Source organism: Salvelinus alpinus, chromosome 38 (assembly GCF_045679555.1).
Source record: "Salvelinus alpinus chromosome 38, SLU_Salpinus.1, whole genome shotgun sequence".
Lineage (NCBI taxonomy): Eukaryota > Metazoa > Chordata > Actinopteri > Salmoniformes > Salmonidae > Salvelinus > Salvelinus alpinus.
In genome coordinates, this window is record NC_092123.1 from 5,560,419 (window position 1) to 5,577,924 (window position 17,506).

The window sequence follows — 17,506 nt, forward strand, 5'->3', positions numbered from 1 at the left end:
GGCTGTGAGTGGAACAGCAAAGTCTGACGGCTGTGAGAGGAACAGCAAAGTCTGACGGCTGTGAGAGGAACAGCAAAGTCTGACGGCTGTGAGTGGAACAGCAAAGTCTGACGGCTGTGAGTGGAACAGCAAAGTCTGACGGCTGTGAGAGGAACAGCAAAGTCTGACGGCTGTGAGTGGAACAGCAAAGTCTGACGGCTGTGAGAGGAACAGCAAAGTCTGACGGCTGTGAGTGGAACAGCAAAGTCTGACGGCTGTGAGTGGAACAGCAAAGTCTGACGGCTGTGAGAGGAACAGCAAAGTCTGACGGCTGTGAGAGGAACAGCAAAGTCTGACGGCTGTGAGTGGAACAGCAAAGTCTGACGGCTGTGAGTGGAACAGCAAAGTCTGACGACTGTGAGAGGAACAGCAAAGTCTGACGGCTGTGAGTGGAACAGCAAAGTCTGACGGCTGTGAGAGGAACAGCAAAGTCTGACGGCTGTGAGTGGAACAGCAAAGTCTGACGGCTGTGAGTGGAACAGCAAAGTCTGACGGCTGTGAGTGGAACAGCAAAGTCTGACGGCTGTGAGAGGAACAGCAAAGTCTGACGGCTGTGAGTGGAACAGCAAAGTCTGACGGCTGTGAGTGGAACAGTAAAGTCTGACGGCTGTGAGTGGAACAGCAAAGTCTGACGGCTGTGAGTGGAACAGCAAAGTCTGACGGCTGTGAGAGGAACAGCAAAGTCTGACGGCTGTGAGTGGAACAGCAAAGTCTGACGGCTGTGAGTGGAACAGCAAAGTCTGACGGCTGTGAGTGGAACAGCAAAGAGGCTGTTTTTTCCTCAAGACACCAAGACGCTGTGAAACAGCGCCACAATCAACTCCGCAGCTGCTCCGACCGAGGGTCCCTGTTTGAAATGCTTCAAATGGTATTGGGTGTTTGATTAGCCTAAAAGGGCATTGATCTCTGAACGTGAGTGCACACACACGCAATCACCGAGCTCATTGGGAATCAGGGGAATGTGTATGTTAGCTAGCTAGCTGTGGCCGGGTGATAACTCGCCGGTACAGCTGTGGGCCGGGAACGCGCTAACACGCTAACGAGGTAAGCACATGACCATGGTCTGTAGTGTTTGTATAGCCAGACCCTATGGTCTCTCTCCTCTCTTCCCCTCTCTCAGTCTGTGGTAATAGTGGGGGCCAGCTTCAGCAGTCTGAAACCAAGCATGACTCTCCAAACAACACGTCTGGACTTGAACGTCCATCCACTCATTCCTGCCTGTTTACATCATCCTACCCCCCCCCCACCCACCCACCACCAGTAACGTGCAGACAGAATACTCCACAGAGTTGTAAATCTAGACCTAGAGTCATCATCTGCTGTTGTTATTAGTATTCACAAGCCCGTAGTCCATACTTCTCCCTTATCCTGACAAGGAACACAACTTGTGGAGACAAAGCTGATTTAAAGTCAATAAGGAGAGTGTGGATAAGTGACTTGGAGTTAGGCCATTGATTAGTCAGCATATTATTGCAGGTGGCCATGACCTTATACACAAAACATAGGCTTTAGTGTGCAGGATTAAGAGTTCTCCAGCATGCAACTGAGTTCCCCAGGAGTTTTCAAAGTTCTGTCTCCATAAAGGTGTTGAAGTGTTGAAGACAAATAGAAACAGTGAGAAACAGAACGAGCCTGGATCTTTCATTACCTGAAAACGGCTTCTCTCATCTTCAGGCCAAGCCCTAAGTGGAAGCCTTTGATGGGGGGCCCCAGTGGCCCCCGGGTCCATGCCTGTCCACAGGACATCCTGTCTGACTGTAGGGAGGAGGGAGGGATGGAGGAGGGCTAGACTCAGGCTCTCCTAACAATCCAGTCCGGTCAACTTCTAGTAAAGTCCATACGGCCACCTTCTTTCACCTCCATCTTCCGCTACTTGTCTATGTAACTCTGCTCCTGTCTAACTAACTGTTCAAACTTCAGCCCTCGAGAAGTTGAGAGGGCTCCTGTTAGTTGGTTTCCCGTTGTCCTCTCTCCTCTCTCTACAGTGTCAGGCCCCTGTGTGTGTAAATAACCTACAGGGTGGGCTGTGTGGGCTCTAAGTCTTCTACTAATCCCTGAGTTTTAATGACGACCAATCTAAAGCTAGCTCCCTGAGGGCTGACCCAAGTCAGGGGCTGACCATGTGACCTTCCTGCTGGGGTCTCCTCCCCTTTAATGCTCAGCTGGATAGGGATGGGGGAGGGTGTGTGTGTGTGTTGGTGGGGTTCGAGTGTGTGAGTGACCAGTCCCTTAAGGAATGCAGACCTGCTGATCTGAGGACAGACATGAACACAAAGGAAAACACAAAACTGGGAACCGAGACTATGACGTCTTTTTGTGTACAAAACAGAGAAGGAAGCCAGACGACCCACTGCTGAACGATTGTTTCGATCAGGTTCCTGGCCTTACATTCACCTCCCGAAAAGAAAACACAGGCACATCAGGAAGCACACACACATCCCCGCTTGGGCTAGTAAAAAGCTGTGCTTCTCTGGGGTTCATCTGGCACCACTCTTAGGCTTTCTCTGATGTGTGTGTTTTCTCTATTCCCTGATCAGAGAGAAGGAAGGAGGAAGACAGCGAGGTGCTATGGATCTAACAAGGAGCTCATAACATAACTCTCTCATATCAGCACATAACACCTTGGTTTTCCAAAACAGGAGATTGGAAAGCAACCTGGTCTCAGAGCATTTCGTATTATCCTGTACATAAATCAGGGACACTCCATTTAGTATGATATGTTATATTTCATATGGTATGCATTAGTTTGTGGATGTCCATCACCCATTTCGTATGATATGTTACGAATTACAATTCATATTTTATATGATGAATTTGCAAAAAGTACAATATGTTTCCGAATTTGCAAAACATAATATATATTATGAATTCTAACTAGGTGGCTAACGTTAGCTAGGCTAGGGGTTTGGGTTAGGTTTAAGTTTAAGTTTTTAAGTGTAGGGTTAAGGCTAGGGGAAGGGTTAGCTAACATGCTAAGTAGTTGCAAAGTAGCTAAAAAGTAGTAAATAGTTGAAAAGTTGGTCATTAGATAAAATGCTCAAGTTGTCCGTGATGAGATTCGCACTCAAAACATTTGGTTTACTAGACGTCACATTTGGGTTGTTAGACGTTTGCATTATACGCCTACCCATCCACCCCGACCAACCACCCTACTTTCTTTTCTGTCTTAAGTACTTAAGTAGCCATACCAAACATAACATATCATACTAATTTGAGTATTCCGAATTTACGTTTACTATGTTACGTCTAGTCTATGAAACCAGGCTGTGGAAAGACGAAACTAAAACATACTAATAACTTGACAAAAAGGGTGTCCTGTTATGTTAAGGAAGTTTGACTGAAAAAATATGGTTCTGTTACATATAGACAGACATAACATATTATAAGCCCTTTAAGACAGGCCCATAAAGGCTCATAACATGTTATAAAGCATTATTCCTGCAGGCTATAAAAATGCTACCGGAATATTGATATGTGGTTGTGGTATTTTATCTTTATCCAATTTAGAGGTCCTATTCTAACTTTATTTCAATGCACTATCATTCAATGTGACCTCATTTAGATTTAATTTAACCTTTATTTCATCAGTCAAGAACAAACGCTGGGCCAATTTTGTCCCACCCTATGGGATGTGATACTGCCTGGATACGAACCAGGGACTGTTGTGATGCCTCTTGCATGGAGATGCACTGCCTTATGTAACAGTATAACTTTAGACCGTCCCCTCGCCCCGACACGGGCGCGAACCAGGGACCCTCTGCACACATCAACAACTGACACCCACGAAGCGTCGTTACCCATCGCTCCACAAAAGCCGCGGCCCTTGCAGAGCAAGGGGCAACACTACATCTAGGTTTCAGAGCAAGTGACGTAACTGATTGAAACGCTACTAGCGCGTACCCGCTAACTAGCTAGCCATTTCACATCCGTTACACTCACCCCCCTTTCAACCTCCTCCTTTTTCCGCAGCAACCAGTGATCCGGGTCAACAGCATCAATGTAACAGTATAACTTTACGGCGTCCCCTCGGCCCGACACGGGCGCGAACCAGGGGCCCTCTGCACACATCAACAACGGTCGCCCACGAAGCATCGTTACCCATCGCTCCACAAAGGCCACGGCCCTTGCAGAGCAAGGGGCAACACTACATCTAGGTTTCAGAGCAAGTGACGTAACTGATTGAAACGCTACTAGCGCGTACCCGCTAACTAGCTAGCCATTTCACATCCGTTACACTTAGACAGCTGCGCCACTCGGGAGCCACAATTAACGATACTCAAATTAATTGTTGCCATGGGTCAAATAGATTCCAGTCTATTTAAGGGTGTTTTCACATACAGCCCTCTTTAAAATCACCGATCTCAGTCCTCTTTAAAGTGAACTCTGGGGTAAAAAAAAAGCAAAAGAACTCAGTTCTCTTTCTATTCCCACTGCCCTTGCCTTTGAATGAGGACTCAACTCTTTTGCCAATTCACTTCACCGATTCTGTGGCCTGAGTCCTCTTAAAATTCACATTTTAAAAAACAGAAATTATTTCACCTTTATTTAATCAGGTAGGCTAGTTGAGATCAAGTTCTCATTTACAACTGCGACCTGGCCAAGATAAAGCAAAGCAGTGCGACACAAACAACAACAACACACATTGTTATGTTTAGAAAGGAAGTCGTATTTTTTTCCAACATTCAATCAATGCATTCTGGGTTTTTACAAAGTGCAGGACAAGCAATTCCATCCGAACATGTTATCAGACAGCTAGATATACCTACTCACATTTTGGAAGCTAATAGACTGCATTTATTTAAAATATGAGTCATAATAATAATGATCAGAAGATAATATTAACAACAGAATAAATATCAGAAGAATAACTGCAGATTAAATAATGTTGTAATTGAAAATTGTACACCAAATGCCCCTTTAAGAGCAAGCATTGATTCACCAAATATGTTGTTGTCTTCCTACGCTATTCAACCCCCATAATCAAATAAACAGTTTACAAGGCTCTCATCCTATAGATCACATATTGCAAAAAAAATGATCTGAACATCGTATCAGTATGAAACTCCACACAAATGTTGTAATATCTGTGCATCGCTAATCAATATCCAAAAACAGCAATTTTTTTCTGTGACCCTACACGTCATCGTCTTCTCTCTTTCGTGGAACCAATGTGAGGGGTTATGTCAGAGGAAACGGTGTTGCAGTAGTCTAGTGTGTTATGCCGGGAATAATGAGAAGCGAACCTGGGGAGCTTTGTGTTCACACTGCCCTAAAAAAGTGAACCGGACAGCGGAATTCAAGAGAACCGAACTCAGACCACCTTTCGAGATGGTTTCAGTTCGGGTTTGCTTCAGGGGCACTTTTGAGGTGTCTGAGTGTTCACACTGCACAAACTAATTCTGCAAAAATTGTCTCAAAGGGACCAAGTGTGAAAACACCCGAAGAGATTGGATGTCAACCTCCATAATTCCTGGATATTATCTATGAGGACACATTCATGTGAAGAGGCTATTCTCTTCTGATGAGAAATGAATGGTAGGCTATGCCTGCGTCCCAAATGGTACCATATTCCCTAAATAGTTCACTACTTTCAAGCATGGGCCATAGGGCTCTAGTCAAAAGTAGTGCATTATGTAGGGAATAGGGTGCCATTTGGGATGAAGATTATATGTTGCCTAGATGAATGCAGGGCATATACTGTAGGTTCTATCCTTGACAACCAAAGAAACAGGTACAATGGAAGGTTATTTCACTGGAGAATCAGATTTTAGTGGGATTACAAGTAATAATGTAGGTAACAATATAGTAATGAAATAATGCAACTATAGGATGGCACAATATGCTCAATCATCCTGAACTAAGTACTAGACACAATGTGTGTGTGTCAGTGACTTAAGAGTGCAGAGCTGGCATTATCAAGTGGGTCAAAGGTTCAGGCTGAAGACAGTGTGGGCAGCCTGCTGACTGACTGGTTTGCTGGCTGGTTTGCTGGCTGGTAAGCTCTTAATTAAAGTGACCACACAGATGTCCCATCTGCCACTGCGACCACCGCCACACATTACTGGCTCCCATGTAAATATAATAATCCAATGAGAGGCCAGGTACACACACACATACACACATGCAGGGATACACGCAAATCACACACACACACACACACACACACACACACACACACACACACACACACACACACACACACACACACACACACACACACACACACACACACACACACACACACACACACACACACACACACACACACGTACGCAATAAACACACAAGCACACGCACCCACACCCGAACCCACCGACGCAGCCAGACACTCCAACATACAAAAACAAACATTATGAATTCAACAAGCCACTGAGTCTCTCTAAAGCCTTTTAGCTCCTCTGTGTGTCACTGCAGGGACACCTCCTTTAATAGGCACTGAAAAGTACAGAAACAAGAGCAATATAATGAAGAAAAAAAACAAATTTCTAGCAATCCTTGTTGAAATTACTGCCATCCACCACTACTGACAATGAGCAATACAGGGAGAATTACACCAGCAATGCCAAGCACTTCATCTCCTATAGCGTGTGATGGGAAGGTCTCTTTTCGCTGAGCATTATAAGGACATAATGGAATCCCTGTTCTTCCACAGTCTAGGGGCCGAGGAGGCATGCAGTCATCCACAGGAGTCACAGCCAATAAGAACAATCCCTCTGGAGAGAGGCAACCGCCCGGCGACGGAAGCATCTGTCACAAAGGGACTATAGCAGGACCCAATCACAGATAAGCCTAATATATTTTTTCCCCTACACACATACATGCACACCCAGTCTGGCTCGCTTCACTTATTCGGGCTATGGGACATCGGGCATCGTTATGCTAACTCTATCAGCTGATTAATTGGTCCGCGCCAGTGATAGCCCAGAATATAAACAGATCTGAGATCAGCCTGGAGTCTGGATGATGTGACAGAACACATAATAAGGCTATGGCTGGTTGAGTCAGACACTGATTGGGGATCAGACTGATGGCAGACATAACTGAGGCAGTCACAGAGGCAGTCAGGGAAGGGCGATATGAATAGGGACAAAGACTGGAGACAGGCACTTATGTAAACATGATACGATGTCGCCCCCGCTCACTGACTTTTATTAGATCTCTGTGTTGAATGATCTGTGCCCGATTCCTCAGGCATTATTCCATATGGGGGGGGCAGCTAGCTACTATACAGATACACAATAGCATGTCTGAGCTGACTGTGTTCTCTGTGCTGACTGCAAAATCTAATCCATACTGTACGCCCACATGGATAAAGGAGTTCCGCGACAGAATGAATGTGTTGATAGATATGCATATAGATAGATGGTGACAGGATGCCACAGCCAAGGCTGAACATGATACAGAGTTGTGGGGCATGGGTATGTTAAGCTCGTGGGCTGGAATGACAATGGCCCATGCTGATGGTTTAACCACTACTAGTCCATTAAGTTTGACACCATATAGAATCATTGGGATATAAGTGAATTAACATTTAATTGATGTGCATTGCAGTGTGATGGCCATCAAGGCTGTTGTGAATGAGGTTGAGTGAAGCGGGTGAGTAGCCAGAATAGCCACTACACTAACACATCTGACATTCCTTGGAGGCGTGGGTCCGAATCCCACTTCTGACACCATTGTTGCGATTTGGGGGATGCTTGAACTCCAATCGCCTTGACCAAGGGCAGCGACAGTAACCACTGGCCCACAAACACCCTTGGTGTTTGCGGTCTTAAGAACGTCAGATTTCTTACAATACTAATACAGAACTTAGAGAAGAAACACTAATACCATTGTTAGACTTGTACCATAGCTGGACTTGTACCATAGCTGGACTTGTACCATAGCTGGACTAACCCCATAGTTAAACACTACATGACAACTATGACAACTACACGTTTAGAGGTCATTCTGAGCAACTAACTCCAGACAACTAACTCCAATCCAATGTCAGACTATTTTAATATGAGAGATTTTCTCACCCAATTTAAAATGGGAAGATAAGCGCTCATTATAAAAATCCACGGGTTATTCTCGTAAGGCGGTGCGTTGAATGACTATCTCCTAATTATGACATCAGTTCGGAGCTGAGTGGTGAATTATTTTACATACTGTCACACCTCAATGAGCCTGTAGTAGGATGAAAATGATCATACAGTAAGGGGGAAATGGACTCTCGAAGCAGTTGTCATTCTTCACGGTCAGAGAACTGACAAAGACTTCATCCTTCCTTCATTTTAAATGTTGGAGAGATACAAATGTGTATTTCAATACAGTCAAGGTTGACTGATGAAGTGACACACCAAGAGGTAGGTCTATACTCTCCAATGAAGTAGAGAAAGATAAGAGGAGAGACGGTTTGCAATAAAGATTTCTCAACACAAAAGATTTAAAAACAAAGATGGCTAATGAACCAAAGAGTCATTTTTTGGAGTGTAAATTAAAATTGGCCCCTAGTTTGAAACCTGTGGCAAAGTCTGTGGCATTAAAATCTTTGGCATTATGTCAATGAGTACGGCAGTGCAATCTGATAGTAGCATAGACAGAATGTATCTAGGCCTATATAGGTTGTGTCTGACCTGTGTCATGCTACAGTGGTACAGTAAGCTGGTGGTGCCTACTGGTATGTTGTCATGGAAACGTTGTCATGGCGCGTGGGACGGCGGTGTGTGTGTGTGTGTGTGCGCTCATGTCTGTGCCTGTGTCAGTGTGTGTGTGTGTCAGTGTGTATGTATATGTGTGTGTGCGTGGGTGCGTGCGTAGGGGCTGCGTGTTACCTGGAGAAGTGCTGCTGTAGCGAAACCATCTGCGCTCGGCCCAGCTCCGACTCGTCCGTCACCTCCCGATGCCGCTTCTCACTGTCCAATCGCAGGCGTCGCTCTTCCTCTAGCACGTGAATCAGCTTTTGTCGCTGTGGGGAAAAGGACAGAGTCAGGTTGGCTGCTGGTTGTCAACAAAACAGCTAAATGTAACAGGTGTTGTTACTGGTCAACAGGTAGAGAGATAGAAAAGCCACCAGCAACATAGACCAAAGTCTGTGACTTTCTACATGTCACAAATATCTATTTCATAATATCTATTTCATAATATCCATTTCATAATATCTATTCCATAACATCTATGTCATAACATCTACAGTTGAAGTCAGAAGTGTACATACACTTAGGTTGGAGTCATGAAAACTCGTTTTTCAACCACTACACAAATTTCTTGTTAACAAACTAGTTTTGGGAAGTCGGTTAGGACATCTACTTTGTGCATGACACAAGTCATTTTTCCAACAATTGCTTAAAGACAGATTATTTCACTTATAATTCACTGTATCACAATTCCAGTGTGTCAGAAGTTACCATACACTAAGTTGACTGTGCCTTTAAACAGCTTGGAAAATTCCAGAAAATGATGTCATGGCTTTAGAAGCTTCTGATAGGCTAATTGACATCATTTGAGTCAATTGGAGGTGTACCTGTGGATGTATTTCAAGGCCTACCTTCAAACTCAGTGCCTCTTTGCTTGACATCATGGGAAAATCAAAAGAAATCAGCCAAAACCTCAGAAAAAAACATTGTAGACCTCCACAGGTCTGGTTCATCCTTGGGAGTAATTTCCAAACGCCTGAAGGTACCACGTTCATCTGTACGAACATAAGTACGCAAGTATAAACACCATGGGACCACGCAGCCTTCATACCGCTCAGGAAGAAGACGCGTTCTGTCTCCTAGAGATGAACGTACTTTGGTGCGAAAAGTGCAAATCAATCCCAGAACAACAGCAAAGGACCATGTGAAGATGCTGGAGGAAACAGGTGCAAAAGTATCTATATCCACAGTAAAACGAGTCCTATATTGACATAACCTGAAAGGCCGCTCAGCAAGGAAGAAACCACTGCTCCAAAACTGACATAAAAAAGCCAGACTACGGTTTGCAACTGCACATGGGGACAAAGATCGTACTTTTTGGAGAAATGTCATCTGGTCTGATGAAACAAAAATAGAACTGTTTGGCCATAATGACCATCGTTATGTTTGGAGGAAAAAGGGGGAGGCTTGCAAGCCGAAGAACACCATCCCAACCGTGAAGCACGGGGTGGCAGCATCATGTTGTGGTTGTGCTTTACTGCAGGAGGGACTGATGCACTTCACAAAATAGATGGCAGGAAAATTATGTGGATGTATTGAAGCAACATCTCAAGACATCAGTCAGGAAGTTAAAGCTTGGTCGCAATGGGTCTTCCAAATGGACAATGACCCCAAGCATACTTCCAAAGTTGTGGCAAAATGGCTTAAGGACAACAAAGTCAAGATATTGGAGTGGCCATCACAAAGCCCTGACCTCAATCCTATAGAAAATTTGTGGACAGAACTGAAAAAATGTGTGCGAGCAAGGAGGCCTAGAAACCTGACTCAGTTACACCAGCTCTGTCAGGAGGAATGGGCCAAAATTCACCCAACTTATTGTGGGAAGCTTGTGGAAGGTTACCCGAAACGTTTAACCCAAGTTAAACAATTTAAAGACAATGCTACCAAATACTAATTGAGTGTTTGTAAACTTCTGACCCACTGGGAATGTGATGAAAGAAATAAAAGCTGAAACAAATAATTCTCTCTACTATTATTCTGACATTTCACATTCTTAAAATAAAGTGGTGAATCTTTGTACAGGGAATTCTTACTAGGATTAAATGTCAGGAATTGTGAAAAACTGAGTTGAAATGTATTTGGCTAAGGTGTATGTAAACCTCCGACTTCAACTGTATATTAAGACATCCATATATATAGTCAACTTCCCATGGCCTTGTAGTCTATGTTGACGCATCCACTACAATGTTCACTGTGAATGACACACGATGAAATGTACATTACACCTTCTATTGTAAGACAGCCATAGTCAGCTACCCATGGACTTGGTGGCTATATACTGTGTAGGAGGCAGTTAGCGGTTGGGCCAGTATCTAAAAAGTTGCTGGTTTGTATCCCCGAGCCAACAAGTTGGAAAGAATCTGCCATTCTGCCCTTGAGCAAGGCAGTTAACCCCCAACAACATCTGCTCCGGGCGCCGTTGACGTCGAATCAGAGGGATCGGGTTAAATGTGGAAGACACACTTCGGTTGAATGCATTTAGCTGTGCAACTGACTAGGTATCCCCTTTTCCTTCCTTCCTTTCGAGGCATCCCCTATAACTATAGCCTTCACTGGGAATGAGATATATCATGGAATGTCCATAAAACATACTGTAAAGAACGGTTATCAGTATCTGCATTTATTCTAGGCACGATTTCCCTTTGCTATAATCACAGCCCCTAATATTGTACTGTATGTTATAGTGTTCAAGTGAAGGGGAAATTCAGCCACTCTTAGCAGACATGAGGAGGATATGTCCAATTTCCTCTTCAGTTTTCCCCTCAATTCATGCACATTAGTTGGAGAGCGAGGTAGGGGCAGTGTTCGTTTCACTTTGTACCATTATTGTGTTCAACAGTGTCACGGCCTCTCTTTTTTTTAACCAGAAGTAAACAACCTTATATTTTGGCAATAAGCTTATTACACCCTAGACAGAGGGAGATGGTTGAGTGGTTAAACCTACTGTACGGCTAAGAGGCTTACCCAGCATGCAGTGATCAATAGTTACATCTGCCACTTACTGTAACTAGGTAGATTTTGCCATATGGAGACAGATTATAGTTAAGTTAGTGCACTAACTTTCTCCATATCATGTCTTCAGTGTTAAAGTATCTTCAAGGGAAATCCCCAAAGTCAACCAGCTTGTGGAACTTTAGATGTAGAGCAGGCAGTGTTTGGCCCCACAAAACTTTACCACAGAACCCCAACATTATCTTGGACTTGAAACTTCTTCCCTGAGATGGTCAGACAGGAAGGCGGGCAGGCCGCACAGCCTTTGAAGTGTAGAATCTGAACCGAGGACAGTTTCTCCTTTGGAGTAACTTCTGAGGCTTCAGGACATAGTGCATGTTCCAATTAGGGTCATAGAAAAAAAGAAATGGGATGTTCAGAAGCTTTTCTGCTTTTCGAGACTGTAGCAAAAGTTGATCATCTTTCAGCAGTGAGCCTGCAGTGGAGTCTTTAAAAACCATGTTTAGTGAAGAAAAATCTAGCATTAGTGCTGTTACTTTCCACTGATTCTAGCAGCAGGGTTTAAGCTTTAACTTACACTGAGTGTACAAAACATTAAGGACACCTGACATAGACTGACCAGGAGAATCCAGGTGAAAGCTATGATCCCTTATTGATGTCACTTGTTAAATCCACTTCAAAAGGTGCAGAGGAAGGAGAGGAGACAGGTTAAAGAAGGATTTTTAAGCCTTGATACAATTGAGACATGGATTGTGTATCAGGGTTAGGTCAGAAGATGTACAAGATTCATTTATTACCACAGCTGCAATAGGATTGTTTTTTTTTTTAAAGCATACTCACAATCCTATTGCAGCTGGTTGCCTTACAATTGTACATTTGAATCAACAGCTTGTTATTATTACAGTGCAGGGTGCTGCATTACACTGGGTATCCATCTTGTGCCATGGCAACTGGGACGGCTTTAGGAGCTCGAATTAGAAACATGATATCGTTCTCCTGAACTGTAGAGTTACAAATGCACTGCTAAAATAGATGTTATGAAATACAGTTGAAGTCGGAAGTTTACATACACCCTAGCCAAATACATTTAAACTCAGTTTTTCACAATTCCTGACATTTAATCAGAGTAAAAAATCCCTGTTTTAGGTCAGATAGGATCACCAATTTTTTTCCTGAGCTCTTGGCTGATTTCCTTTGATTTTCCAATGATGTCAAGCAAAGATGCACTGAGTGTGAAGGTAGGCCTTGAAATACATTTTCTGGAATTTTCCAAGCTCTTTAAAGGCATAGTCAACTAAGTGTACGCAAACTTCTGACCCACTGGAATTGTGATACAGTGAAATATAAGTGAAATAATCTGTCTGTAAACAATTGTTGGAAAAATTACTTGTGTCATGCACAAAGTAGATGTCCTAACCAACTTGCCAAAACTATAGTTTGTTAGCAAGATATTTGTGGAATGGTTGAAAAACGAGTTTTAATGACTCCAACCTAAGTGTATGTAAACTTCCGACTTCAACTGTATATTACTATATGGTTGTCTTACTATATGGATGTCTTACTATATGGATGTCTTACTGTATGGATGTCTTACTATAAGTCGTACTATATGGATGTCTTACTATATGGATGTCTTACTATAAGTCTTACTATATGGATGTCTTACTGTATGGATGTCTTACTATAAGTCGTACTATATGGATGTCTTACTATATGGATGTCTTACTATAAGTCTTACTATATGGATGTCTTACTGTATGGATGTCTTACTATAAGTCGTACTATATGGATGTCTTACTATATGGATGTCTTACTATAAGTCGTACTATATGGATGTCTTACTATATGGATGTCTTACTATAAGTCTTACTATATGGATGTCTTACTATATGGATGTCTTACTATATGGATGTCTTACTGTATGGATGTCTTACTATAAGTCGTACTATATGGATGTCTTACTATATGGATGTCTTACTATAAGTCTTACTATATGGATGTCTTACTATATGGATGTCTTACTATAAGTCTTACTATATGGATGTCTTACTATATGGATGTCTTACTATAAGTCTTACTATATGGATGTCTTACTGTATGGATGTCTTACTATAAGTCTTACTATATGGATGTCTTACTATAAGTCGTACTATATGGATGTCTTACTATATGGATGTCTTACTATAAGTCTTACTATATGGATGTCTTACTATATGGATGTCTTACTATATGGATGTCTTACTATAAGTCTTACTATATGGATGTCTTACTATAAGTCGTACTATATGGATGTCTTACTATATGGATGTCTTACTATAAGTCGTACTATATGGATGTCTTACTATATGGATGTCTTACTATAAGTCTTACTATATGGATGTCTTACTATATGGATGTCTTACTATAAGTCTTACTTTAAGGATGTCTTACTATAAGTCTTACTATATGGATGTCTTACTATAAGTCTTACTTTAAGGATGTCTTACTATAAGTCTTACTATAAGTCTTACTATAAGGATGTCTTACTATAAGTCTTACTATAAGTCTTACTATAAGGATGTCTTACTATATGGATGTCTTACTATAAGTCTTACTTTAAGGATGTCTTACTATAAGTCTTACTATAAGTCTTACTATAAGGATGTCTTACTATATGGATGTCTTACTATAAGTCTTACTATAAGTCTTACTATATGGATGTCTTACTATAAGTCTTACTATATGGATGTCTTACTATATGGATGTCTTACTATAAGTCTTACTATATGGATGTCTTACTATAAGTCTTACTATATGGATGTCTTACTATATGGATGTCTTACTATATGGATGTCTTAATATATGGATGTCTTACTATAAGTCGTACTATATGGATGTCTTACTATATGGATGTCTTAATATATGGATGTCTTACTATAAGTCTTACTATATGGATGTCTTACTATATGGATGTCTTACTATATGGATGTCTTAATATATGGATGTCTTACTATAAGTCGTACTATATGGATGTCTTACTATATGGATGTCTTACTATATGGATGTCTTAATATATGGATGTCTTACTATAAGTCTTACTATATGGATGTCTTACTATATGGATGTCTTACTATATGGATGTCTTAATATATGGATGTCTTACTATAAGTCGTACTATATGGATGTCTTACTATATGGATGTCTTACTATAAGTCTTACTATATGGATGTCTTACTATATGGATGTCTTAATATATGGATGTCTTACTATAAGGATGTCTTACTATATGGATGTCTTACTATATGGATGTCTTACTATATGGATGTCTTAATATATGGATGTCTTACTATAAGTCTTACTATATGGATGTCTTACTATATGGATGTCTTACTATATGGATGTCTTAATATATGGATGTCTTACTATAAGTCTTACTATATGGATGTCTTAATATATGGATGTCTTACTATAAGTCTTACTATATGGATGTCTTACTATAAGTCTTACTATATGGATGTCTTACTATATGGATGTCTTACTATAAGTCTTACTATACGTCTTACTATAAGGATGTCTTACTATATGGATGTCTTACTATAAGTATTACTATATGGATTTCTTACTATTTGGATGGCTTACTATATGGATGTCTTACTATATGGATGTCTTACTATAAGTCGTACTATATGGATGTCTTACTATATGGATGTCTTACTATATGAATGTCTTACTATAAGTCTTACTATATGAATGTCTTACTATAAGTCTTACTATATGGATGTCTTACTATAAGTCGTACTATATGGATGTCTTACTATATGGATGTCTTACTATAAGTCTTACTATATGGATGTCTTACTATATGGATGTCTTAATATATGGATGTCTTACTATAAGGATGTCTTACTATATGGATGTCTTACTATATGGATGTCTTACTATATGGATGTCTTAATATATGGATGTCTTACTATAAGTCTTACTATATGGATGTCTTACTATATGGATGTCTTACTATATGGATGTCTTAATATATGGATGTCTTACTATAAGTCTTACTATATGGATGTCTTAATATATGGATGTCTTACTATAAGTCTTACTATATGGATGTCTTACTATAAGTCTTACTATATGGATGTCTTACTATATGGATGTCTTACTATAAGTCTTACTATACGTCTTACTATAAGGATGTCTTACTATATGGATGTCTTACTATAAGTATTACTATATGGATTTCTTACTATTTGGATGGCTTACTATATGGATGTCTTACTATATGGATGTCTTACTATAAGTCGTACTATATGGATGTCTTACTATATGGATGTCTTACTATATGAATGTCTTACTATAAGTCTTACTATATAAATGTCTTACTATAAGTCTTACTATATGGATGTCTTATTATAAGTATTACTATATGGATGTCTTACTATATGGATGTCTTACTATATGGATGTCTTACTATAAGTCTTACTATATGGATGTCTTACTATAAGTCTTACTATATGGATGTCTTACTATAAGTCTTACTATATGAATGTCTTACTATAAGTCTTACTATATGAATGTCTTACTATAAGTCTTACTATATGGATGTCTTACTATAAGTATTACTATATGGATGTCTTACTATATGGATGTCTTACTATATGGATGTCTTACTATATGGATGTCTTACTATAAGTCTTACTATATGGATGTCTTACTATAAGTCTTACTATATGGATGTCTTACTACAGTGGCAAGAAAAAGTATGTGAACCCCTAGGAATTACCTGGATTTCTGCATAAATTGGTGATTAAATTTGATCTGATCTTCATCTAAGACAATAGACAAAAATAGTGTGTCCTCTTCATGTCCTCATCCGAAAGCTAATTGGAGTCAGCTAACCTGGAGTCCAATCAATGAGACAAGATTGGAGATAGCGCTGCCTTGCCCTATAAAAAACACTCACAAAATGTAAGTTTGCTATTCACAAGAAGCATTGGCTGATGTGAACCATGCCTCAATCAAAAGAGATCTCAGAAGACTTAAGATTAAGAATTGTTGACTTGCATAAAGCTGGAAAGGGTTACAAAAGTATCTCTAAAAGCCTTGATGTTCATCAGTCCACGGTAAAACAAATAGTCTATAAATGGAGAAAGTTCAGCTTTGTTGCTACTCTCCCTAGGAGTGGCCATCCTGCCAAGATGACTGCATGAGCACAGCATGTTCAATGAGGTTAAGAAGAATCCTAGAGTATCAGCTAAAGACTTACAGTAATCTCTGGAACATGCTACCATCTCTGACAAGTCTACGATACGTAAAACACTAAACAAGAATGATGTTCATGGGAGGACACCACAGAAGAAGCCACTGCTGTCCAATTTTTTTTTGCTGCACATCTGAAGTATGCAAAAGAGCACCTGGATGTTCCACAGTGCTTCTGGCAAGATATTCTGTGGACAGATCAAACTACAGTTGAGTTGTTTGGAAGGAACACACAACCCTATGTGTGGAGAAAAAAGTCACAGCACACCAACATCAAAACCTCATCCCGACTGTAAAGTATGGTGGAGGGAGCATCATGGTTTGGGGCTGCTTTGCTGCCTCAGGGCCTGGACAGCTTGCTATCATCAACGGAAAAATGAATTCCAAAGTTTATCTAGACATTTGGCAGGAGAATGTTAGGCTATTTGTCTCCCAATTGAAGCGCAACAGAAGTTGGGTGAAGTAACAGGACAACGACCCAAAACACAGAAGTAAATCAACAACAGAATGGCTTCAACAGAAGAAAATACGCCTTCTGGAATGGCCCAGTCAGAGTCATGAACTCAACCCGATTGAGATGCTGTGGCATGACCTCAAGA

General features: G+C 41.0%; 1 protein-coding gene across 4 annotated transcripts in view; it reads right to left on the reverse strand.

Moving 5' to 3' along the window:
- LOC139566448 (nck-associated protein 5-like) overlaps positions 1–17,506 on the reverse strand; it is a 166,438-nt gene that overhangs the window by 78,001 nt on the left and 70,931 nt on the right. For all 4 annotated transcript variants that reach the window (XM_071387624.1, XM_071387626.1, XM_071387625.1 and 1 more), the window contains one exon: positions 8,856–8,989. In XM_071387624.1, the coding sequence (XP_071243725.1) occupies positions 8,856–8,989 (134 nt within the window). The remainder of the gene's footprint in view (positions 1–8,855; positions 8,990–17,506) is intronic.